The 24,342-nt window shown below is 41.0% G+C and overlaps 1 protein-coding gene and 1 pseudogene across 1 annotated transcript; one reads left to right on the top strand and one right to left on the bottom strand.

The window, feature by feature from the left end:
• Positions 1–1,862: 1,862 nt before the first annotated feature.
• LOC146634719 (uncharacterized) lies at positions 1,863–6,997 on the top strand (annotated as a pseudogene).
• Positions 6,998–14,001: 7,004 nt separating this feature from the next.
• On the bottom strand, positions 14,002–18,623 carry LOC146634718 (uncharacterized). Its single transcript, XM_085343005.1, has 5 exons — positions 18,587–18,623; positions 17,039–17,383; positions 16,823–16,948; positions 15,005–15,322; positions 14,002–14,333 (listed from the first exon to the last, which is right to left on the bottom strand). Exons 1-5 carry the CDS (start codon positions 18,621–18,623, stop codon positions 14,002–14,004), a joined length of 1,158 nt encoding a protein of 385 aa, XP_085199131.1.
• Positions 18,624–24,342: the final 5,719 nt, after the last annotated feature.

The following is a 24,342-nucleotide window of genomic DNA, read 5'->3' as shown; positions in this document are numbered from 1 at the left end:
TAAGGCTCTGGTCTCCTTCTCTGTGGTCCTCTGATGCTGTGTTGAAGCTCTCTGTGGACCAGGGTTGTTGCTCTGACTGCAGCAGCTTTCCTTTGGTTTGCTGGTGGTGTGCGTGCTGATCCAACATCAATGTGCTGTGACTGGTGAACAAATGCACATGTGTGTAACCATGTTATTGTAGTTTTACTTTGTCTGCACTAAATGAGTCAGTTTGGCCTCATTTTCACCAAACAGAAACTTGTTTCTGTGACTGAGTTTGATCTCATCTCCTCTGCACATGTTAATGTGACTCATCAGGTCCAGCTGCCCATCAGGAAGCTTCTGTGTAGAACAAAGGAGGTGAAACGGACTAACTCGGTGGGGGAGGGGCTTCCTGCTTCCAGGAAAAGGTCCGGCTGTGTATCCTTGCTGATGGTCATCATCAGTGTGTGTGGAGTAAACAGCTATAACACAGTGGTCAGCACAGACTCCTGACTCCATCACCTTCATCCTGAGCTGATGGAGTCCTGACACCTGCTCAGTGTGTTTAACATTTTTCTCTGTGTGTGGATTTAAATGTTTGTCCGTTTGTCCTGCAGCGTCAGCTTTTGGTCCTGCACAGTGCTGCGACTCTCAGCTTGTGTTTCTATCCTGCACGTCTCTACATGATGCTCCTGAAACTGTTTCCTTTCCTGCTTCATCTTTTTCCTTAAAAGGAGTTTAGACCGCGAGTCGTTGCTGATAAAGGGAAGTGATGGACTTTCAGTCTGTGCTGGTGATGATGAGCAGCTCTCAGGCAGGACCAGTATCATGGGCATGAACAGAGTCAGGATCAGCTTTACCATAAACACAGACAGCTGACAGATGTTGATGTGATGAGCTGTTGATGCTACATGTCTGCTGTGTGCTGCTGTGATTGGGCAGCTCTGCATCATAGGTCCACCCAGCAGCGTACACAGGCCTTGAAGGGTGGAGAAGGAGGAGCTTATCAGATCGCACTGGGATGTGATGGAGCTGTTGTGCAGTTGCCATGGTGATGCTAGCATAGTATAGTGTGTATATGTGAGGACTCAGGAGAGGCCCTCTCTCTCTCGCTGTCTTATTTCTTGTGCTCGGCCTCGTTGTGTTGAAGCTCTGACAGCCTGAGGTTACTTTGCACAGACTGTTCATGTCTTTATCACAGAGCAAACTCCAGCAGAGTCAGCAGATCATATCAGTGGTGTTGGGAAGACGGAGGTCTGGGCTTCTCTACTTAGAGAACACGAGCAGATAATTGGAAGAAGAAGAATCAGGAAGTTGAAATTCTGACTTTGTTTTTTCAATGGTAGAAAAGATGTTTCAGTCTTCTTTTGTCCTTTGCCCTCACACACTTAGATTGCTCCTCAGAGGCAGGGCCGTGCAGTGACGTTTGAAGGGGCTCAAAGTTAAAAAACCAGGCTGGAGAACAACAACACATTCATCAAGAACCTCATATGGAAGCACATCATGTTACATCACTGTGATCATGTGGGGACGATGCAGAGCAAACGTAGCCTGTGTTTTACCTGATGGGTACAATGTTGCTGTCGGCCTGAGACATTACAGAGTCCACAGGAGAGATGGGAGCTGATTAAACACGTGTTATGAGATAATAATAAAATGCCAGTGCTTGGAAACACAAGGCAACAAAACTGTGAGAAATCAACTCTGCCTGTGAATCACTGTCTGACTCTCTTCCTCCTTCCATCTTCTCTCCACGTGCTGCCCATCTGAGAACACTTTGCTATTGTATTGATCTGTTACTTAAGTATCCACACATGACACCTTTACACCTGATCCATAATAAAGTGATGATAGAAAAATATTATAGAAACAGAGCCCTGCAGCTTACTGTGAAACTAAAGATGTTCCCTAAAACGGTGCACAGACCTACAGACCCCTGCCTGCTGTACCCAGTGAGCTGGCAGCTGACGAGCATCACACAGGTGATGTTTGTCGTGCTGTTGCACACACAGCACGCTCGTCTGTTTCAACTCATCAGTTGCCACAAAACAGCTGAACGTGTCCATAATAAGCTGACACTGCTGTGTGTTACAGGCTACAGTGTGCGCTGTTCACCTGCTTACTGGTTTCCTTTGCATCAGTCTGTCTCCCAGTTTCTCCTACAGCTCTGCACCACCCATGTGGCTCTTTGTGAGCTCGTTCCCACCTCGTAACCAGTGCGCTCTGCCGTTAAGAGCGATCATTGGTTAATGGTAGTCATGTGACTGCTGCGAGCCAGCTCATTTTATTTAACAAATTGTGATTAATAGTTAAATATTATTGTTGAGGGGCACAGACAGGACTCCACACACACATGAAAAGAAAAAACCCTCAAGAAAAGGCCACTGGTGGGACCCATAAAGAAGCGCTCAAGCCCCTCCCACCCCCCATGCCTGCTTAGATATGCCAGATGTTCTGATGTGCTGATGAATTTGAAGTGATTTAGTTTGAGGAACTGATCTGGAATTGCTCTAAAGATTTTCAGTGTTTGTTTGCAGCCTGGTGAGCCTCTGTTTTTATACCCGTCATGTTGCTGACGCGATGCCAGATGATGTTTCTGCAGCTCTTTATTTTTATTCATATAAAACATGGAGTTTGTTGTCATGTTTGCCTTTTGCTGCCAGCAGGTTCAAATCAGCCTTTTTTAATATTTTCTCAGTTTAAACATTTGATGTTTTTTCTCAGTCATCTTGAGATTTTGTTTCATTTCTGAGATCATCACATTCTTTCAGTGCCATGATCCACAGACAGGACAGACTCAAAGACATCAAACTCATGTTTGGATCTGTGTTAGTTCATTATCTGATGCTCGTCAGCTGCAGAAATCCTCTCAGGAAAAGAGTTTCAGCTTTTCTTCAGGGTCACAGTGATGCGTTCAGGAACACCTGTGAAACACAGCAAACTGAGTTCTGCTTCTCTCAGTGGGACGCTCGAGTGTTTGGGTCCCTCTGTGGTTCACTTTGCTGGCCTCTAGTGGCCACGAGGTGAACTCATCATGTTGGTGTCAGCTGTATTTGACAGCAGCCACCAGTCTGCAGTTCTGTATTTGAACCTTTGAATCTCCACAAGTGCAGATATGAAACACAGCTGGGAATGATTCTTTTTGTGTATGTGGACGTAGTCTGTGGGTGGCAGTAATGGGGGTGCCCCACCTTTTCCCCTATGACAGCCTCCCCCACTTAACCCTGAGCTGGACAAAGAGAAAACGACGTCTTGTATTTGGCAGCTGTTACATCAGACACTGTGACACAAACACCTGATGACTGAACAGGTTTCCTGACAAACTCATTTTTATTTTGCTCTGAGACATTTTCACTCACACAGCCAAGGGCGCAGATTTGGCACGGACGGAAGGGACGTGTCCCCACCAATAATTTGATCTGTTCGAGTAAAGAAAAACAACCCGATAGAAAGAAAGAAAACGATCTCCCAGCGGTGCAGAAAGGGTTAAATTACATTCTTTACTGGAGTGCTACGTCATGTGACAAATATGGCCAACGTGATTGGCTGAGCCTTTCAGGGAGCTCTGTTTAGTTTTAGCAGCGGCAAACCTGCGCTGTGAGGAGGAGAGGAGGATGGCAGCAAAGAGGAAGAACCTGGATATAAGAAAGTATTTTTCAAAGAAACCTGTCAGTCACTTAAAGCCAAGCTCACTCATAAAATGTGTCCGTCATAATAACTTTACAGGCTATGCTAGGCTTTGGCCCACATCAGTCTAAAACTGTATGTAACCATGAATAACGTGTTTTGGAAGCTAACTGCACAACAGGCAGCAGTATCAGTTCTCTCAGTCTCAGAGCAGCATTTCTAATTTGGATTGAAACTGTCAGAGAAAACAGCAGCCTCGAGCAGCCCGGATATTAGTTTACAGAGGCTGTTAGAATTATATGTCTAACGTCAAAATGTTGGTGACACAATAATTTCATCCTAATGGCACTGACATGTTCATAGGGTTAATTTTTGAGACAAAATGTCATGAGGTAGTCATGATTTTGCAAATATTCCACCTTGTAGTGCAGTTTGCACAAATTGTTGTAAAAACGCACTCAGCCTACAAACATTACTGACGAGTCAGGATCTGCACAAAGTGACAGAAACACTGAAGCAGCTCCACATTTTATTCTTATTGTCATGTTTGTCCTGTTTGTCAGGTGAAGAACCAACACAGCGCTCAGAGAGCAATGGTGACACAAGGTCACAGGTGAAACTGGATGATGACGTGGTGGTTCATGACTGTATTTGAAGCACATGTGTGACTGCATGTATGTGGAGTGTCTCACTGTTATTGATCAGGTGACAGAGGCAGCTCTGCCATGTTGTAGCTCAGACAGAGGTGGAGAGGCGAGGTCACAGGTGACTGACTGATGATGTGGTGCTGTAGATTAACTAGTATTTATTATCATGACAATTATCAGGCTGCTTTTAGTCATCCCAGTATCCTCAGTTGAGGCTGAAAGAAGCTTCGGTGCTCTCAGAAGACTAAAAACATGGCTAAGGTCAACAATGACTCGAATGAGATTAAACAATGCTGCTGTGTGTCCACCAGGAGAGACTGGACAGTATAGATGGAAAACCAATATGCCAGCAGTTTATCTCAGTTAACGAGAAGAGCAGGCCTGTGTTTGGCTCCTTCACATAGTGGACATTGAGTTGTTGTGTGGGACACCAGTAGTATTAATGTCTGTTGCTGTAACAGTAGCTCATGCTTAGAATAGAAAATCCCAACTCATTGATCTGATCGGGGCAATAGTGTGGCTAAAATATTGCATAATTTTGCTGACAGATCTTTTACTTTGTGGTAATCTTAGATGGACATAAACCACCAGGTCATTCAGTGCTAATGTATCAGAGATGTTCAAATCAAATCAAAATTTATTTATATAGCACATATTAAAACAACAGTGTTGACCATAGTGCTTCACAGTCAGTAAAAGCATGAGACAGTTAAAAAAAACAATAAAAGAGGACAACAAACAATAGGTAACAACACAACAAGCTAAAACAGCCAACTAGACAGAATCAAAAGCCAAAGTAAAAAAATAAGTTTTAAGACGTAATTTAAAAGACTGGATAGACTCGGCTGTACGAATATAAACAGGGAGGTTATTCCAGAGTCTGGGTGCCACGGATGCAAAGGCCCGGTCGCCTCTCGACTTCATTCGAGACCTAGGTTGTGCTAGGAGCCTGTGATTGGACGATCTAAGTGCTCTGTTGGGATTGTATAAGTGGAGTAGTTCAGAGAGATAGCTGGGCGCTAAATTATTCAGAATATTAAAAGTGAACAACAGAATATTAAAATCTATACGATATTTAACAGGGAGCCAACGTAGTTTGGCTAAAATTGGAGTTATGTGTTCATGGATTCTCGTACCTGTTAAAAGGAGAAGGGTCTGGCTGCAGCCACTGTGGAGCTCCACAGTAACCGGATACACGTGACCTCCACACTAACCGGAAACACGTGACCTCCACAGTAGCCGTAAACACGCATGGATACCGTGGAAGTCTTGCAAGTTGATCGCAAAGGTTGGGACAGAGTCTTTCTTAAATAAATTTGCCGTTAGTGATTTCATAATTCTAGGAATCGTCTAGTTTTCGTACAATGATCATGTTGCCACTTTTTTTGCGTTACAACAACATTCCTTCTTGTTTTAATGTTTTTTCATCGTGCTCCATGGCAGAGAAACACACAGATCAATATCTCATTGTCGGCACTGGGTCAAGCTGTCGTAGGTAAGTACATGCATTGTCTCATGACCAGAACGCTACCATTGTTTACATGTTAGGTTTGTTCCTATCTGTGAGTATATTATTTTCTTTGTGTACCTAGCCCCACAGGTGTGCAATAAACCCAGAGAAATCACTGAAACGGTGTTGAACCCAGCACCTTCAATGTCTGGTGACACTGGTAAAATTTCTTATTTTGAATAGTGATTGTCATATATAGGTGAAATAATAATCTTGCATTCATTATCTTGTTGTAGTTGATGGCTCATAAACGAATTTGTTACATGCTGTTTCAAATGAATTTCCTTCTATAGATAGTGCTTATTTTTCTTGCATTTGTATGCATTTAATGTGCATTCTATGTAGTGTTTTGTCTGAAACCTGTTAAAATCCCTATAGGACCTCAGGAAAGAGTTGACAACAAGAAAGCCAATAGAAGGTCTCAACAGATGCAACTTTTCCTGACCTGTGTGGACCACCGTGCGAAGCTCTGACAAAGCCTGAGAACATTTTGGCCAGCCGTTCATCATGGTGTTTTGTACCGCACCCTGGCCAACAACAGCTTGTATGTTAAAGTTTTCAGATGTTGCAAAGTGCAACTTTTAGTGCTTATCTGATTTGGTCATCCACAGTCTATGACACCTCTCTGTTTTTTTAGCTCAACTATGTTCTGGACATCAGCAGACCCAAAGATGAGCTGATTGTTGAAACGTCTTCTGGATGCCTCATGCGGGCAGATTTTTGGACACTGGGTTTAAACAAACAAATGGAATCGACTGTAAGTATTTTTTTTCTATGAATATGAAATAATAAAGTGTACATTCATTTTTTTCATGATTTTTTCTGTTTCAGATTGGAAATGGCTGTTTTGAGCTTATCACTAAAATTGTCCAGTCAAAGGTACTGTATGTTGTATATGATGATTGTCAAGCTTTAATTTAGAGAGTTGTTGTTTTAAATGTTTTTGTTTACATTCTAGGGGATAAGCATTTACATAGAAAATCTGTATGTCACCCGGACTTGGCTTGCACCCTATGGCTGTGATCCATTGCAGTCCTTTCCTGTAAGTGTACCGTCCTTTAAAGAAACAAGCAAGTAATCCAAATGATTTTTTTTTTATAACTTTGGTGAGAGTTCATATACAGGATACTTAAAAAACAATTCTGTTTCAGACTGATGCTCAGAGGATGCACATCATAGTTCTCCCTCTCTGGACCCCTGGTCATTTCCAGTTGTGTGTAAGTCTTGTTTTTTGACACGTACAAACTGCTAGAATTTTGCTATGTGTCTGAGATGTATTCAAGCTTTTATGACGCAGTTTCAAAAGTCTTTGATTGTGATCGCTTGCAATGACATTGTTTTCAGGTTTGAAGTCATGGCTAACTGTCTTTTAGGTACTGAAGCCACCTAAAAGAGAAATCCTCTTTCTTGACCCAATAAACACCAAGGCAGGATTTGGTGGCCAACAATATGTTTCACTTTTGAGGTCACATCTTTATAAGCATTTTTGGTTTGTTCCGGAGTTTTCAGGAACCTGTTCAGTGTTCCAGGTTAAGTGCATCCCAGATCATGTTCTGCTGATCTTGAGTGTTCACACATACAGTACACTCACATGCTTTTTTTATAAACTATATCAGCAAGTTTCTGTGTGGAGTTTGCATGTTCTCCCCGTGTTTGCGTGGGTTCTCTCCGGGTACTCCGGCTTCCTCCCACCGTCCAAAGACATGCAGCTTGTGGGGATAGGTTAATTGGATAATCCAAATTGCCACTAGGTGTGAATGTGTGAGTGAATGTGAGTGTGAATGGTTGTCTGTCCCTGTGTGTTGGCCCTGCGACAGACTGGCGACCTGTCCAGGGTGTACCCCGCCTCTCACCCTATGACAGCTGCGATAGGCTCCAGCGCCCCTGAAAAGGATAAGTGGAAGCGAATGGATGGATGGATGGATATATCAGCATGATGCTTCAACATTTTATTCTATTTCTCATCTTCACATTATGATCAAGTCAGTGATGCTGTCTTTAGATGACTTTCAGACATAAATAGGGTCTTCAAATGTTCTAGTTTAACATAAAAGACCATTAAAAATGAGTTTATAAAATATGCCAACCTTAACTTAAAGCTGTAAATGCTTTATTTTGACCAACTGTGAGCATGTGACTGTACTTTTTCATTTTGTTATGCTGTTTTGTTGAGGTCGTGTTCCTAAGGCCTGTAGTTACAGTTGGTGCTATTAGCAATAAACATTTCACACCCATCATCATGACATCTGTTAACTTGTGAATGTAACTGTCTTTAAAAAAAGGAATCTTGCAGTGAAGATCATTCCCGGGCAGTGGTCAGAAAAAAAGAGCTTTGACTTGAAGGTATGTGCTAGTTTAAGTGTATGGTGAATGATATGAATTACACTAGTCTTCTTTTAAGGGATTTTATTAACGAGCCTTTATTTTCAATGTAATACAGGGTTTTCCAAGCCAAGACTATGGAGTTGACTGTGGGATCTTCATGCTGATGGTAATTTTTCTCTTCTCTTCTTGAGATTCATACAGAAGCTAATTTAAGCTTCTAAAAAAAGGACATTTTTATTTTTTCTTCCAAATAGTCTGCTCTGTACGTGGCACTGGATGCACCATATTGACTATACTGTAGTAAGTATTCTATTTACTTTCACAGCAATGGAATCTTGAATCTTTTGAAAGTTGTTAAATATGTTTCATATTAATATTTTACAGTCAGACATGCCCTACTTGTGTAAATGGTGGTGCTTGCTGTTGATGGAGAACTTTGATCTCAGGAGGTATTTATATTTTGACTTCTGTTTTATGTTGTGTCAAAGTTTACACACCTTAACAATATCAACATTTTCTGTTAAGCTCTGGCAAGCTATTTGCACACTGGAGAGAGGAAGCCAAAGCTGTGCTTGAAGGACAACACGTGCCCATTGTCAGACTGAAAAAGTTCCAGGAAGTCAGTCATGTCAGTATTCACTTTAAACAGTAATTACATGGTTAGTGACATTTGAATAACTGTTAAAAAACTGTTCTGCAACAGAGAAATAACTATGTTTTCATCCCCGTTTGCCTGACACAGGAGCCAGCAGTTGTTGAAGATCTGCGTCCTGCTGTGCAGTGGGCTGTCCAAAATAAGGCACTTTTCCGTGGACACGTAACAATGCCAAAATATCTGTCCTTAAATCAAGGGGACCAGCAGAGGGTCTTAAGAGACATGTCAGAGGAAGAAGACACTGGAGCAAGGGACTTGTTCCTCTTTGTTTTTCAGTTTGCAAAGGACATGGAGCTCTTTTTGAAAGCATGTGCTGATGAGCAGGGGCTAAGGGTCAGTGCTATGTTTGACATGTAATGGACAAATGAAGGCACTGGCTGTGTTTGTTTGTTTAATATGTCGTTGTTGTTTTTTGTTTTGTTTTTTGCATAGTACAAAATTCCAATTAAACTTATTTCAAAATGTTGTTCACTTGATTCTGTGTCCATACTTATAATAAAGGATTACAGTGAAACAGCATTAAATGTAAATGTAACAGCATTTTTTTTAAACTTGTATTTTCAAAATAAAAAGCTTATTGTTGATATTAACAGTAAAGAATTGTAATCAATAATATTTTTATACATTTTAAACATTAACACTCTGGGCTCTATCCTGGCCATCTGTGGACACTTCACTTATTCTTTTTTTTGACTACTGCACTGCAGTGGACCAAAACAATGACACGGGTTTGATCTTAAGGATCTAATAGTTGTGTGTTGTGCATGACATTGCCACACATATGTATTTGCAAGATAGAGTAGAATAAATATTACACAGGCTGCAGTGAATCTCTGTTGATACAGACTATTGAGCTTTGAGTTTCCCAGTCAAACTTAGCTTTGAAGCACCTGCTAAAAACACTTTTACTCTTGTACATTTCATAACAAGACACCATAGCCAAAATATTAACAAAATATATATTATTAAAAAATTCAAAGCTGCACATACAGCAACAAACACCATTAGTAAATGTGTCCTGGAGTTTATGCAGGTGCAGAAAGTGCTGCTGCTGTAAGTCAGCCTAACAGCTTCCAGATCACTTTTCTGGAAAGATGGTAGGAAGGGCATCACTGCTCATTTCTACAGTCTCCCAGATCTTGGAATACAATCCCTTTGTACCATGAAACCACTTCGCAGTACTAGGAGTCCACTAAAACCTATAAAGAGAGTGATCCTGGAAGAAATGGGGCACACACTAGTGACCTCAACAATTGCAAGACAGCCTTTTCCCCGATGCTCAGATGGGGAAAAAAAGGAAGTTTCATGAAAACATTAGGACTTTATCACCGTTTTATCTGAAAAGTTAATGGTAATATATAACCTAACTGGCTATAAAGAGTAAAAAATTTAGATACAATTTTGATTTTGATGAAAAGGACTGGTGCTATTTTAAAGAGTCACGTCGGCAAAAGTAGATAAATGTTTTAAGAAATCTACATTTTATAGCATTTTGTGAACATACACAAAAAGTGGCCATTTTTGGCAACAAACAAGCTGAGAGAGTTTTATATTTTTTGCTCTCCTTGAACAAAAATAATAGTGCATAATAATCAATGTTGATGTTAATCAATTAGATGTCCCAGACTCTACTATTAATAATACAGCAGTCCCTCGTTTATCGCTGGTGTTACGTTCAAAAAATAACCCGCGGTAGGTGAAATCCATGAAGTAGCCAACTTTATTTTTTACAATTATTACAGATGTTAAGACTGTAAAACCCCTCACTACATGCTTTATACACTTTTCTCAGACAGGCATAAACATTTTCACACTTTTCTCTTTTGTTTAAACACTCTTAGAGTTCAAACCTTCGTAGAAACATAAGTCCAGTATCATGGAATGAAACCTAAAGGTGCATTTGAGGGTGCAAAACGTTTCGTCGGCATTGTTGTGTTTGTTTGGGAGAAAACTTACAAACATACAGTACAGCACTTCAGAGTTACATTGCTAGCGATCAAAGATTTATGTAAATTCGACAAGCTAAACGCATTCTGTACTGTACAGCAGGAGTCCCGAACCTTTTTGCACCACAGACCACTTTAATGTCAGACAATATTTTCAGGGAACGACCTTTAAGGTGTCGCGGATAAATACAACAAAAGAATAAAAAAAAAGAAAGTGTGGTATTTTGTAAATATAATAATAAACGTGACTTGAGCTGTGTGCCAACAACAATGACAGTGACATCCTCCTCTCTGCTTCTTAATGCTCTCTGGTCGCTATGGTAACGCGTAAATAGTTCTTTCAAAATAAGACACACAACTACAACCATACATTTCACATCGGAGGATCAACTATCGCAGAACGGTACCAAAGGACTCACGGACCGGGACCCGTCCGTGGGCCTATTAGGGACCGCTCCTGTACAGGAGACACTGGACTAGATTGATTGACAATGGTCTACAGCAATCAGAACGCACAACACGATGTACTGTAAAACAAATAAATAAATCAGCGAAACAGCAAGTGTCGCGGAAGGTGCGCCGCGTTATAGCGAGGGACCACTGTACACTTTTGGCCACGAACAATTTAGGGGATGGTGAATTTTTTTGAACAAACCCAGAGTGTTAAAAACCCCCCACTTAAAACCATTTTTATTTCTCAGCAGCATCAATAGTAACAAAAACGCAATTTAGTTTTCGCTGTCAAAGTTGATTTAACTGAAGTTACGTGTTTCCGGTTACTGTGGAGGTCACGTGTTTCCGGTTACCGTGGAGGTCACGTGTTTCCGGTTACCGTGGAGGTCACGTGTTTCCGGTTACTGTGGAGGTCACGTGTTTCCGGTTACTGTGGAGCTCCACAGTGGGTGCAGCCAGGTGCTCTTGGTTAAAAGACGCGCAGCTGCATTTTGAATTAACTGGAGCCGGCAAAGAGAAGAGTGTTGGAGGCCCGAGTAGAGGGAGTTACAGTCGTCCAATCTGGATATTCTGCCCTCACTAGGGTGTGAAGCTGGTTTCTAGCTTGGCAGATAGCTAACAGGTCCACAATAAACATCCAGGAGTCAGCGGATACGTTTTAGATGTTTACTGTTGAAGCACTGTAAAACTGGTACAGAAACAAAAATAAAATATTACATTTCTGCTGTAATTGCATTTTCTTTACAACATCAAACATTAAGCCATGCACTACAATGTATATAACACATAAACACAAACTTATCCAAACCCTTTCACTGGTTATTAGGCCCACGCATTTAGCGATTAGCTTAATGCTAACATTACATGGGAAATCCCATAGACGGGCTAACGTGTTAGCATCGCGGCCGTTTTACCTCACAAAAGAAAGTTTTCCACACAAACCTCTAAACTGCTACACAAAACTATCGCGGGAAAGCTTACAAAACAGATAGCAACTACTTACAGGCATGTGCTCTCTCAGGCTCAGCAAGAAAAAGTGAACAAAAAGTGGAACAGACAACAGTTTGGCTATAGGACTGTTTTTCACTGGTGAGGTACTACGGCAAGTCTGCTGGTACAAAAAACACACACCCAAATGATCATGCCTGCCTTAAAGGGGCAGCACACTGGATGTAATAAATGCGTGGATAAGCTTTTCAAGGTCCTTTAAAGGAAGGAACGGCTTTGCTTTAGATATCTGACGCAACTGGTAAAAGCTGTTTTTTTATGTTGGTGTAATGCAACTGAAGTAATGTTGTTAAGTCTTTGAACTCATATTCGTTTATTGTCATGACTGTATTTCAGGGCTGGACTGGCCATCGGGCATACCGGGCATTTGCCCAGTGGGCTGCTCGTGATTTTTCGTTTTTATTGGCCGATGGGGTTTTCTTCCTTTTCTTTTTTTAACGGTATAAATGAGTGGTGGTGGATTGGCCAGTTGGTCATGATCGACTCTGGGCTGGACCAATTACAGCCGAGGAGGTCAAACTTTAAAGTTAAGGTGAAAAGGAACGGGATTTGTGCCGTACTACTTCAGCTAGAAAGTTGCTAATTCAATCATGAAACTGATCAATGATCAGCTGATCGGCTTTTCTCTCTGCGCCAGAAAGAGGAAACCAGCGGAGGTCGAATTAAACAACAGCAGCACGTTTAAGCTTGATCAGCTGTTGTTAGAATTTATTTAATATTAATTTCTAGTATCAGCTGATGTTTGCTGGAGCCACAGCTGTAAAGCTGCTGGTCATGATGTCGGTTTGGATATGTGGTGAGAGGGAAAGATGAAGATGAAACCAGGAGATGTCCTTACTGAATCATCAGAGCTGTGATGGAGAAACAGGTTTACCTTTCAGGTGACAGGAATGAGTTGAAGGGAAGTTCTGAACTGTTTCTGTGTGCTACTGTTTAGAATACCAGAATAGGGAAGGTGGTGTAGGTTTAAGTTTAATTATAAAGGCTTTAAAGGATTTTTGACTTTTCCTGTAATACCATGGTGGGCCGGTCACTAGTCAAAATGCCCATATTTTGTGCCAGTCCAGCCCTGCTGAATTTGAAGTTATTTTTATTTTTGTATGATACCTGATTTATATTGAATATGACTGAAGTAAACTAAAGTCTAAACTACTTAGTCATTTGTTTAATTGTAATTTAACATTATATAACTCACATATAAAACTATCAATTGTAATTTTAAATGGTTTAAAAGCATGTAGAATAGCATATGTAGGCAAGTACATTTCTCCTTTTTATCAAGAAGCAAAGACAAAAAGGACAAAAAACTGAATCATTCGTCCCCACCAATGCCAAAACGAAATCTACGCCCTTGCACACAGCTGTGTCCAGCAAGCTCCACCCACTGCTCCTAAAAAGGTGTGGTCAGTGATGGATCTCAGCTTCCCGTGCCCCTCCCCTCCCCTGCAGCCGAGCCACAAACATCCACAGATACACACAGTGTTGTTAACGGTTACTCCACATGCACATGACACTGACACACCTTATATTTGGTCAGACTTACAGAAACAGCCAACAGTGCACTTTCCAAGAACACAGGTTTGTCGGAGTTTATACATTAGCTGTGTGATCATACTGAGAACACACAGGACTCAACAGGCCTCAGTATCAGCTGACAGCATCTTCAGCACCATCTGTTCACTGATGTCCTTCACTGATCAATAATCAAATAAACACATCAAACTGATTGATCAGTGATCAGAGCAGACGGATCAGTGGAGCTGATCCTGATGGCCTCTGCTTATTTCTCGGCCTGATTTTTCCCTGCAGAGGAAACAGAAGAGTCACACCTCACACACACACACACACACACAAACATGAATGAACTAACTAACCTTTGACTGTGAGCCACACCCTCTTGTATCTCCAGGCCTCCTTGCTGTTGACCTCACATCCGTATCTCCCAGCATCTCCCACTTTGAGGTGTCTCAGGGTCAGACTGAGGTCTCCAGACTTCAGAGCGTCTTCATTCATCTCAGTGCGACCTTTGTAATGGTCGTCCTGTTTGTCGGGCCGGTCAGAGCCGTTCTCATACACGTGGACCTTCATGTATTCTGGTTCATAACATTTCCACACCACTTCACTGTCGTCAGGCAGGTTTTCTGTGGTTTGAAAGGGAAGACAGATGGACTCCGCCCCCTCCTCCTCCTCCACCTGACACTCTGAGAGGACAACAAACAACGTGAGCATGTTAACATTTTACTTGTTATTGATGACACACCAGTCGTGGACTTTATGTTTTTACTTAATCCCCCAGTTTTTATGTTGATTCATAAAAGCTGAATCAACATAAAGCGTCTACAGCCTGTTCATAGCCCAGCATCATCCTTAAACCATTGGCTGTCTGAGCGGTGTGTAGACTCATGTGGGTCTCTGAGATTCTGATGAGGAGAGACAGCATCTATCCAGCTTTGGAAGAAGCATTTAGGGAAATCTGTATGCAACACTGAGACCAGGATGTTTCCGGCTCACACGCCTCTCTGCAGACACCTGCTGCTGTTGTAAAGGTTTCCATCACTCGTCTCATTTTAGGACATTGGGAACGAGCTCAGGGTTTGTTTTTGCAACACTATAGCCGGGCTGATAGAGTCAGAGCTCTGAAGTCTTATGTCTGATTCTCTTACACTCATCTCATCTCATGAACGTCCTCACAATATCTGAACCACTACAAAAATGAATCAGATTTACAGTTTCCCACAAACTTATCTTTGAGCCTGGTTGATGCTTTAACTGCTGACATTTACCAGTTTCTCTCCCACAAACTACTTCAGTCATTACAAACCACTGACTTATCAAACACAATCTGTGAATAAGGATCATCTGCTGCACTGACCTTCGACTTTCAGCTCCACTTTTTTCTCCATCAGGACTTTTCCCTCCCTGCTGTAGGCGGTGCAGGTGTAGGTGTCCCTGTCTGTGTGTGTGGGGTATGTCAGGGTCAGACTGAGGTCTCCAGTCTTCAGCGGGTCTTCAATCATTTCTGTTCGGCTCCTGTAACGTCTGTGCTGTTTTTCAGAGTCTTCCTGATACACGTGGACTATCCTGCCATCTCTGTCCTTCCACACGACTTTATTTACCTGAGACAGGTGAACTGTGGCTTTGCAGGGCAGCTTGGCAGACTTCACACCTGAACCCACCTCCACCTCACGAACTGAAAGAACAACCAAGCACAACATGAGCTGCACAGCATCAGCACACTTCCTTTGACAGGATGAAGTGAAATGTTTGCAGTAAAACATGTTGGACTGGTTCCAGTCTGAAACGTGTTCCTTTGCTCCATGAAGAGACTGTGCTGTGTTTGGTGTCCAATCAGCAGCAGAGCTGAACTGAACGTGTCTGCCAGATACCACAGAGTCAAAGCTTTCTGCGTCTCATGGTTTCACTCCAGTCAAAGCTGTGAAGAGTGTAAAAGCTCGAGGGAGAGGTGGACACAGTGTTTCTGTAACACTCATCACACATCTGACTGCACTTACAGTAAACCATGGACAGGGTAACACATGGACCTGCTGTCCTGATGTTACTCTGTGTTTTCTGAAGTCCTGCTTCCAGCCTGGAGATGAGCTTCTTCAATGGTTGTCACAGCTTTTTCTATCCATGGGGCCTTTTTTCTTTAACTATTATAAGACTAATCCATCTGACCAAGAGAAGGATCATCAGAGGAGAGCTGAAACTAACAGGTGTGGTTATTGATTGCACCTAACTGTTATGTTATCAGTCAGTTGCATCATCAGTGGATAGCAGGATGGACACTCCTGCAGGCACTTAGAGCTCAGCGCGTCTCCTCACTACCAGCTTTAGTTACTTTCTGTTAGCCTATTGTTGAAATCACCCAATCCTTTGAATCTTTGGGCTGAAGGAAGGACAATACTCGGTGTATAAATGCTCAATCAACAATCATTTATTTCCATACAATTCAACACTTATGAGCATTAGAACCATCATGATGGGGAGACCTGCATGAAGAGGGTCACAGCATGTCTCAAAATGGTGACAGGTTGCTCAGCTTCTTATAGCCTCTAGCGGCCCCCACCTAGTCGTAAAAGCCTAAACATTCACATTCTTTCTCTCTTACTAAGTTATGACCTCGGCTCCTTGTTTCTCTGCTCTCTGTAAGGTGGGGGTCTGTCTCTTCTATTATCGGCACAAGGTCCTCTGCACACAACATTCTCTTCATGATTCAGCAGTATGAAATGTCAAGAAACAGTGTAACACATTCAACAGTGTCGAGTAATACAGGTCAATCCAATAGATCTAATGATTTTCACACTCTTTTAAGTCAGAAGTATAATGCAAACTAAAACTACATACTGATCACACCATCTAAACTAAAGGATAATATCTGTCCTACAGCTGTTATCATAATTCAACTACTTTGATTACATATATAAGGTAACATATGGTAACAGAATAATATCACACTATAATGATAATACCAGAAACTTTGGCCCTTCAAACAAAGAGTCGGTCCAGACGTCTTGTACAGGATAACTGGGATCTAACAGTTCGTGGTAACCATCAGTGATGAAAAGATCACTAACAACTCATTCAGGACAGAGACGTCAGCTATGGTGCTGTCAAATCACCAAATCAAACTTTGCTGATTACCTTCAAGGTTCTGATATTTCATCAGATGGTCCAATAAAACACTCACCTTCTTTGTTCTTTAACGTTTTGTATCTACAAGACAGCCATGCAGCAAACATAACAGCCAGAAGAACCACAGGAACCAGGACACCTGAGAGGACTTTGAACCAGACTGCAGAACGAGGAGGAAGTTCTGTGATCGACACAAAACAAACAACCTGAACATCAACCAACAGATTTTTAGAACTTCCCATTAGCATGCATCTGACCTGACAGCACTGACCTGTGACCTTCAGGTCTACATAGGCCTTGTTCCGATCTTGTCCATGCTTGCGGTATGTGCAGGTGTAGTTTCCACTGTCAGAGACTGTGGGCTTCCTCAGAGTGAGGCTGAAGTCTCCAGTCTGCAGAGCCTCGGCTCTCAGTGATGTTCGACTGAAGTAACGAATGTTCTGATCTTTAAAATCGTCACCACTCGGCAGACGCACGTGGACCGTTGGGTCCTTGAGCTCCTCACGGTCCCACACTGCTGCTGTGGACTCAATGGTAACATCAGCTTGTACCTGACAGGGCAGCAGGACAGACTCCACCCCCTCATACACCTCCACCCCTGAGGCATGCTGGGAACCTGAGGATAAAAATATAAAGCAGGTGAGTGCTGTGATTTTGTAACAGCTGAGAGACACAGGACATCAGGTAAAGTTCCAAAGAGTTTCCTGATGGTTCACAGATGAACTAAACAGGTAAAGAGGAGCCGACTGAGTCAACAACCAGGAAAGTGAGTGACTCAGTAGAAGCAGACGTCCTCATGTGCAAACATGTCAGCCTGTCTGACTCTGAGCCGTCCCTCTGATGGACACAGCTCTGATGCTGGAACATTTTGTGGATTTGTGTGTGACATGTATACCTATATAACTATATAGACTATCTATCTATGTGCACTGAACATAGATATTTTAACTTTCACGCAGTCTTAAGCACATGGTTTATTAAGGGGGTACAGTAACAGTTGATGTACGGGGAGATTTCTCCTGAGTAACTCAACCTCCCCAATACACACTCGTCTTTCATGCAGCACAACCAAAACAGTTACACTGTATGTGTGTCTGTGATTATGTCATACGATATAATCACACACACACACACACACACACACACACACACACACACACACACGCACACACACACACACACACACACACACAGTGAATTTCCTTTCAGTGTGGAGATGATGCAGCAGAATTTAGCTTTGTGTTGGGTTCTGATGAAAAACAATCAGTAAGGTTTCGTTTGTATATTTACAACAATTAATGCAAAATGAATCAGAATAATCTGAACGAAGCTGACAAATATGTAAAAGATGCCACTGTGACATGAAACAGGTGAACAGCAGAGATGCAGTTTGTTCACAATAAGTTCAATATGACCTAATGTTATATTAACAAAGTTACCATTGAAATGTTAAGATACTGAAGTAAAAAACTGAAGACACTTACTTCAACCTTCAAATATAAACAGCTTCTAAACAAACTGCTGTGATGTTGTGTTTCATGAGTCATCAACCTGTTCTTCATGAGCTGCTTCAAAATGAATAAAACACTGAGATCTGAGTGAATGTGTGTCAGTGCTTTATTCATGATGAACTAAAACCTCACTGAGCTTCATAGTTCTCAGTTATTTGAGCCACATGGTGGGATCCACCCTGCATCACCCGAGCAGGGAGGGCTTCATTCAGCAGGACACAGAGAGCAGACATCAGTGCACTGCATATATAATAACCTGTGTGTGTGTGTGCGCACATGCATGCAGAGTATCAGAGCAGCTTTCTTACCGAGTAAGAGGAGCATCAGCATCAGTGGCATCTTCATAAATCTGATCCTCAGTCAGACACACGCAGCAGCACTGCAGACACTCCCAGAGGCTGCTGCACAAACACCAGCTTACTTTCACTTTCATTTTCATGCAAGGGTTAAAAATGATTGATTTTTAGTTTGAGATTTATTATTATTGTTGTTTTTTCTGTCCTGTTCAGCAGCTTTAGAAGGAGAATTATGATCTGAATGCTTCGTCAGTTTATTTATCTTGTATGTGAATAAATAATATGTATTGTGTAACAGTGTTTGAGCTGACAGGCTGGGAGGGGCAGATTATCAAGAAGAAAGAACAAGCTAGAGTGAGAAAGAGAAAGAGAAAAGAGGGAAAATGTGCAGTAAAGCTGTTCAGAGGCTCTGAAAGATAAAATTATCTGAGAGTCCCGATCAAAAGCTTAAGACTGCTTGAAAAATGTCAAAAAATCCTGTTTTGCTTGGTTGGATCTTAACAAGGTTCCAAGTAGAGCTTCAACATGCAACAAGAAGAAATGGGAGAAAACATTTTTTGAGCCTGCAATTTATTTAAAACAATGCTTAAACTGAAACAGGCGGTTTTACAGCTGATCAAAAGAAAAGAAAGAAACACAGAGACTAAATGCACACAAGGAGGTGATCAGGGGAAGTAGAAACACACGAGGAAACAGCTGACTGGAATACACCTGATGACCAACGTTCCCTCTAATGTTTCATGTGTCTGAACACACAAACTGAGCGTCCCTTGGACCACTGTGAGCAACAGCAGATGTGTGCACTGTGGTCACGCCAGCATCCAATCCATCCAAGTTACATGTTTATTAAAATAATCAAATTACAGCATTTATGTTAGACTACTTTTAATTAACTGCTTTAGCCCACTTACAATGAAAATAAAATCTTGTTCCTGACCTGTGCAGCATGTTAACACTATTGGAAGTAAAAATAACTTGAACTCCAATTTTGAAAACACAACTTTATTATTATTTTTTTCTTAATCTTTAAATATAGTAAACATACCTTGTGTGCCACAGACTGCTCCCAAACACGAGGGGACAAGTAATGCCTCTAAAACACTTAAGTTGGCTTTATTAAACATTAGATCTCTAGCTGGGAAAACATTTTTAATTAATGATTTAATCACTGAGCACAGCCTTGATTTTATGTTTCTAACTGAAACTTGGTTGGACCAAAGTAACAGTGGAGCTGTTCTCATCGAGACGACCCCTCCTAACTACAGTTTTATCAGTGAGGTCAGGGCGAGCAGGAGAGGAGGAGGGGTTGCTGTCTTATTTAATGAATCATTTCAATGTAAGCAGCTATCTCCTGGAAGTTTTCAGTCTTTTGAATATGTGGCTTTACAGCTGAAGGCCCCATCCAAAGTTGTGTTTCTTAATGTTTACAGGCCTCCCAAATACTGCACAGACTTTTTTAATGACCTCAGTGAACTGCTGTCTGTGATCTGTGTTGATTTTGACTGTGTAATTATTGCTGGGGATTTTAACATTCATGTGGACAACCCTCAGGACAAAGGGACTAAAGACCTGAGTAACACTCTGGGCAACTTTGGGCTGACTCAGCATGTAACAGAGGCCACACATAATAGAGGACACACTCTTGACCTACTGATCTCCAAAGGCCTGAGCATTTCAAAGGTTACTGTGTCTGATGTGGGCCTGTCTGATCATTACTGTGTTTTCTTTGAAAGTAAAATCTCAGCCCACACAAATATATCAACAACAGTGATCACAAAACGGTGTATAACTGAACACAGTAGTGAGATCTTTAACCAGGTCTTCCCATTAACACCTGACCTGTCCAGAGGGTCAGTCAATGAGCTCGTCAATAGCTTCAATGCTAACATGTTAAATGTAATGGACACTATTGCTCCCATTAAGGTGAAGGTTATCTCTGGAAGGAAAAAGTCTCCATGGAGAAACTCCACACTGGTGAAAAATGAAAAAAGAGAGTGTAGGAAAGCTGAGCGCAGATGGAGAAAAACAAACCTCCAGGTTCATTATGACATTTATAAAGAGAAACTTCACAATTATAATTTACAACTGAGGAATGCAAGGAGGTCCTACTTCTCTGACATCATCACTAAAAACAGCCATAATGCTCGGGTCTTATTTTCTACAGTTGACAGGCTAACAAACCCTCCTGTGTCAGTGGCAGCTGAACTTCATTCGACCATGGCCTGCAATGACTTTGCCAAATTCTTCACAGAAAAAATCCAAAAAATTAGACAAGCAATTGGTACATCAACAGCAGATCCAGGATATGTACTGTGTCCACCAAAAAACTGTTTAAACACCATGAAACAGTTTCAACCTATTAACAGCAAAGACCTGGAGGACATCTTAGGTCAACTGAACTCCTCCTCCTGCTGTTTAGATGTCCTGCCAACAAGTTTTTTCAAAAAGGTCTCAAAGACTTTAGAGTCAGACCTGTTACAGATCGTCAACTTTTCTTTATTATCAGGTGTGTTTCCAGAATCACTAAAAACTGCTGTAATCAAACCTATACTGAAAAAGGACAATCTTGACAAGACACAAATGAACAACTACAGGCCGATCTCAAATCTCCCATTTTTAAGTAAGATCATTGAAAAAGCAGTTTCTCAACAGCTCAGTTACTTCTTAAAACAGAATAATTGCTACGATGCCTTCCAGTCAGGTTTTAGACAGAACCACAGCACTGAAACCGCTCTGACCAAAGTGTTTAATGACATATGTCTGAATACAGACAGTGGAAAAATGTCAGTCTTAGTTTTACTGGATCTCAGTGCAGCATTTGATACAGTTGACCACAACATATTACTCAAACGACTGGAGAACTGGACAGGTCTTTCAGGAACTGTACTAAACTGGTTCAAAACATACGTAGAAAACAGGAAATACTTTGTATCAATAGGTAACTTCACATCTGAGCAGACAAGTATCACATGTGGAGTTCCCCAAGGTTCCATCTTGGGACCCCTTCTGTTTAACATTTACATGCTCCCACTGGCACAGATTATAAAGAACAACAAAATAAACTATCACAGCTATGCAGATGACACACAAATATATATCACAATGTCACCAGGAGACCGAGGCCCTGTACAGGCTCTTGGTAAATGCATTGAGGAAATCAATGACTGGTTGTGCCACAATTTTCTCCAGCTAAACAAAAACAAAACTGAGGTAATAGTCTTTGGCACCAAAGAAAAACGATTACAGGTCACCAGAGAACTTCAATCTATACACCTAAAAACCACAAACCAGGCGAGAAATTTGGGTGTAGTGATGGATGCAGACCTAAACTTATAAAAACACATTAAGACAATAACAAAGTCAGCTTACTATCACCTCAAGAATATTTCAAGGATAAAAGATCTGATGTCTCAACAGGACCTGGAAAAACTAGTCCATGCATTCATCTTTAGTAGGCTTGATTACTGTAACAGCATCTTTACAGGTCTACCTAAAAAATCAGTCAGACAACTACAGCTCATTCAGAACTCTGCTGCTCGAGTCCTCACTAAGACCAAAAAAGTGGACCACATCAGTCCAGCTCTGAGGTCTTTACACTGGCTGCCTGTCCGTCAGAGGATAGACTTTAAAGTTCTGATGCTGGTCTATAAAGCTCTGAATGGTTTAGGACCAAAATACATCAGTGACCTCCTGACCCAGTATGAACCTTCCAGATCCCTCAGGTCATCTGGATCCGGTCTTTTATCAGTTCCCAGAGTCAGAACCAGACACGGAGAAGCTGCATTCAGCTTTTATGCTCCTTATATCTGGAACAAACTCCCAGAAAGCCTCAGATCAGCTGAAACACTCAGTTTATTTAAATCCAGGTTGAAGACTCACCTGTTCTCAGCTGCATTTGAATAAAGCACCAAACCCACACTTTTAAGCTCAAATTTCAAAACTTACATTAACTTCTGATCTTATCTATTTCTGATTTTATCTGTTTTGATTTTATATACTGTTTTGTTTGTTTGTTTGTTTGTTTGTTTGTTTGTTTGTTTGTTTGTTTGTTTGTTTGTTTGTTTGTTTGTTTGTTTGTTTGTTTGTTAAGTGGGTTTAGAGCTCTGGGTAGCTCCCCAGCTGGGTCTAGACTGGGTCTAGAGAGTATTTTAAATTCAGGGAATTTAAAATAGAAAGTAGCTCGTCCACAGAAGGACTGGTAGCTCCCCTTACGATAAGGGTTCAGATCGCGCGAACAGGTGTGGGATTAGAGCTCTGGGTAGCTCCCCAACTGGGTCTAGACTGGGTCTAGAGATTTTAAATTCAGGGAATTTAAAATAGAAAGTAGCTCGTCCACAGAAGGACTGGTAGCTCCCCTTACGATAAGGGTTCAGATCGCGCGAACAGGTGTGAAATGTGTGTGTTTAGTTAGTTTGTTTGTTTGCTTGTTTTAATCAATTTTAAATCATGCTTTTTATCTGTTTTGATTTTATATACTGTTTTGTTTGTTTGTTTGTTTGTTTGTTTGTTTGTTTGTTTGTTTGTTTGTTTGTTTGTTTGTTTGTTTGTTTGTTTGTTTGTTAAGTGGGTTTAGAGCTCTGGGTAGCTCCCCAGCTGGGTCTAGACTGGGTCTAGAGAGTATTTTAAATTCAGGGAATTTAAAATAGAAAGTAGCTCGTCCACAGAAGGACTGGTAGCTCCCCTTACGATAAGGGTTCAGATCGCGCGAACAGGTGTGAAATGTGTGTGTTTAGTTAGTTTGTTTGTTTGCTTGTTTTAATCAATTTTAAATCATGCTTTTTATTTGTTTTTGTTTCTAATGTCTCTGTAAAGCACTTTGAATCACCTTGTTGTTGAATTGTGCTATACAAATAAATTTGCCTTGCCTTGCCTTGCCTTAAATAGTATCATCAACATCAGTACATCTGTACATCAGTTGAAAAGCTGCATCAAAAATTCAAGTAAGGAGTTACTTGTCCAATGAAGCCTTCAATAGGTGGACTTCATTTTTAAAGCAAAAATCTGAGTAATTTTCAAGAAGCGACATTTGTGAATGAAAAATTTTGCAACTATAAACAAGTTGTTAATCCCAAATTCTATTTTCTTATTTTCTGTTTGTAGGCCAAATCTAATTACTTGAAAGGTTAGAGAAGGGCAGTCAATATTTTTAGAGGTTAACCAGGACTGAAAATCATCCCACAAACATCTGGAACTCTCACATGAATAAAAAAGGTGCTCTGTAGTCTCAATATCACTGTTGCAAAAAGTGTGTTCGTATCTATACTGAATTTCTTGTGAAGACAGTCGTTGGACGGGTATATGGCATTTAAGATTTTAAAGTGATTTTCTTTTGCTTTTGGTGGAATTGGAAAAGAAAGATACTCAGTCAAAAACCTCGAGTTATAATCTTTAAACAAATATTTTCTTTTTAATTGAGAAGGAAAAAGTTGTTTGGTTAGAATTTTGCATGTCTTTCCTTCAAATTGACGATCATCAATAATTAGGGACGGCTCACAAATTATAGAGGAAGAACAGGTTAAACTGGCTTTAGCCATCTGAATCATTGCAGGGGGAATGGCTTTCACAACTTTAATGAATTTACTCTGAGTACATGATAAGCCATAATTATCTATGAATTTATTATATGATAATAATAAATATATATTTTAATATTTAATTTAAATAAATACTTATTTTCCACCCTGATTTATGAATAAATTCTTTACAAATCCTACCATGTGGATTCATGGATTTTTCTTTCACATTCTGTCTCTCACAGTTGAAGTGTA

Source organism: Diplotaxodon limnothrissa, linkage group LG3 (assembly GCF_057381915.1).
Source record: "Diplotaxodon limnothrissa isolate DT_005_m linkage group LG3, D_limnothrissa_male_GT1.1, whole genome shotgun sequence".
NCBI lineage: Eukaryota > Metazoa > Chordata > Actinopteri > Cichliformes > Cichlidae > Diplotaxodon > Diplotaxodon limnothrissa.
Note: the sequence above shows the minus strand (reverse complement) of the source record. Positions and strands in the feature narration are given on the sequence as shown.

Bases quoted from the DNA above. Each gene is read 5' to 3' on its own strand.
- LOC146634718 (XM_085343005.1), bottom strand. From the start codon at position 18,623: ATGAAGATGCCACTGATGCTGATGCTCCTCTTACTCG. The intron at 16,949-17,038 runs GTCAGTGCTGTC...TGTCGATCACAG, and splicing joins TGTAGACCTGAAGGTCACAG to AACTTCCTCCTCGTTCTGCA. The intron at 14,334-15,004 runs GTCAGTGCAGCA...TTGTCCTCTCAG, and splicing joins AGTGGAGCTGAAAGTCGAAG to AGTGTCAGGTGGAGGAGGAG.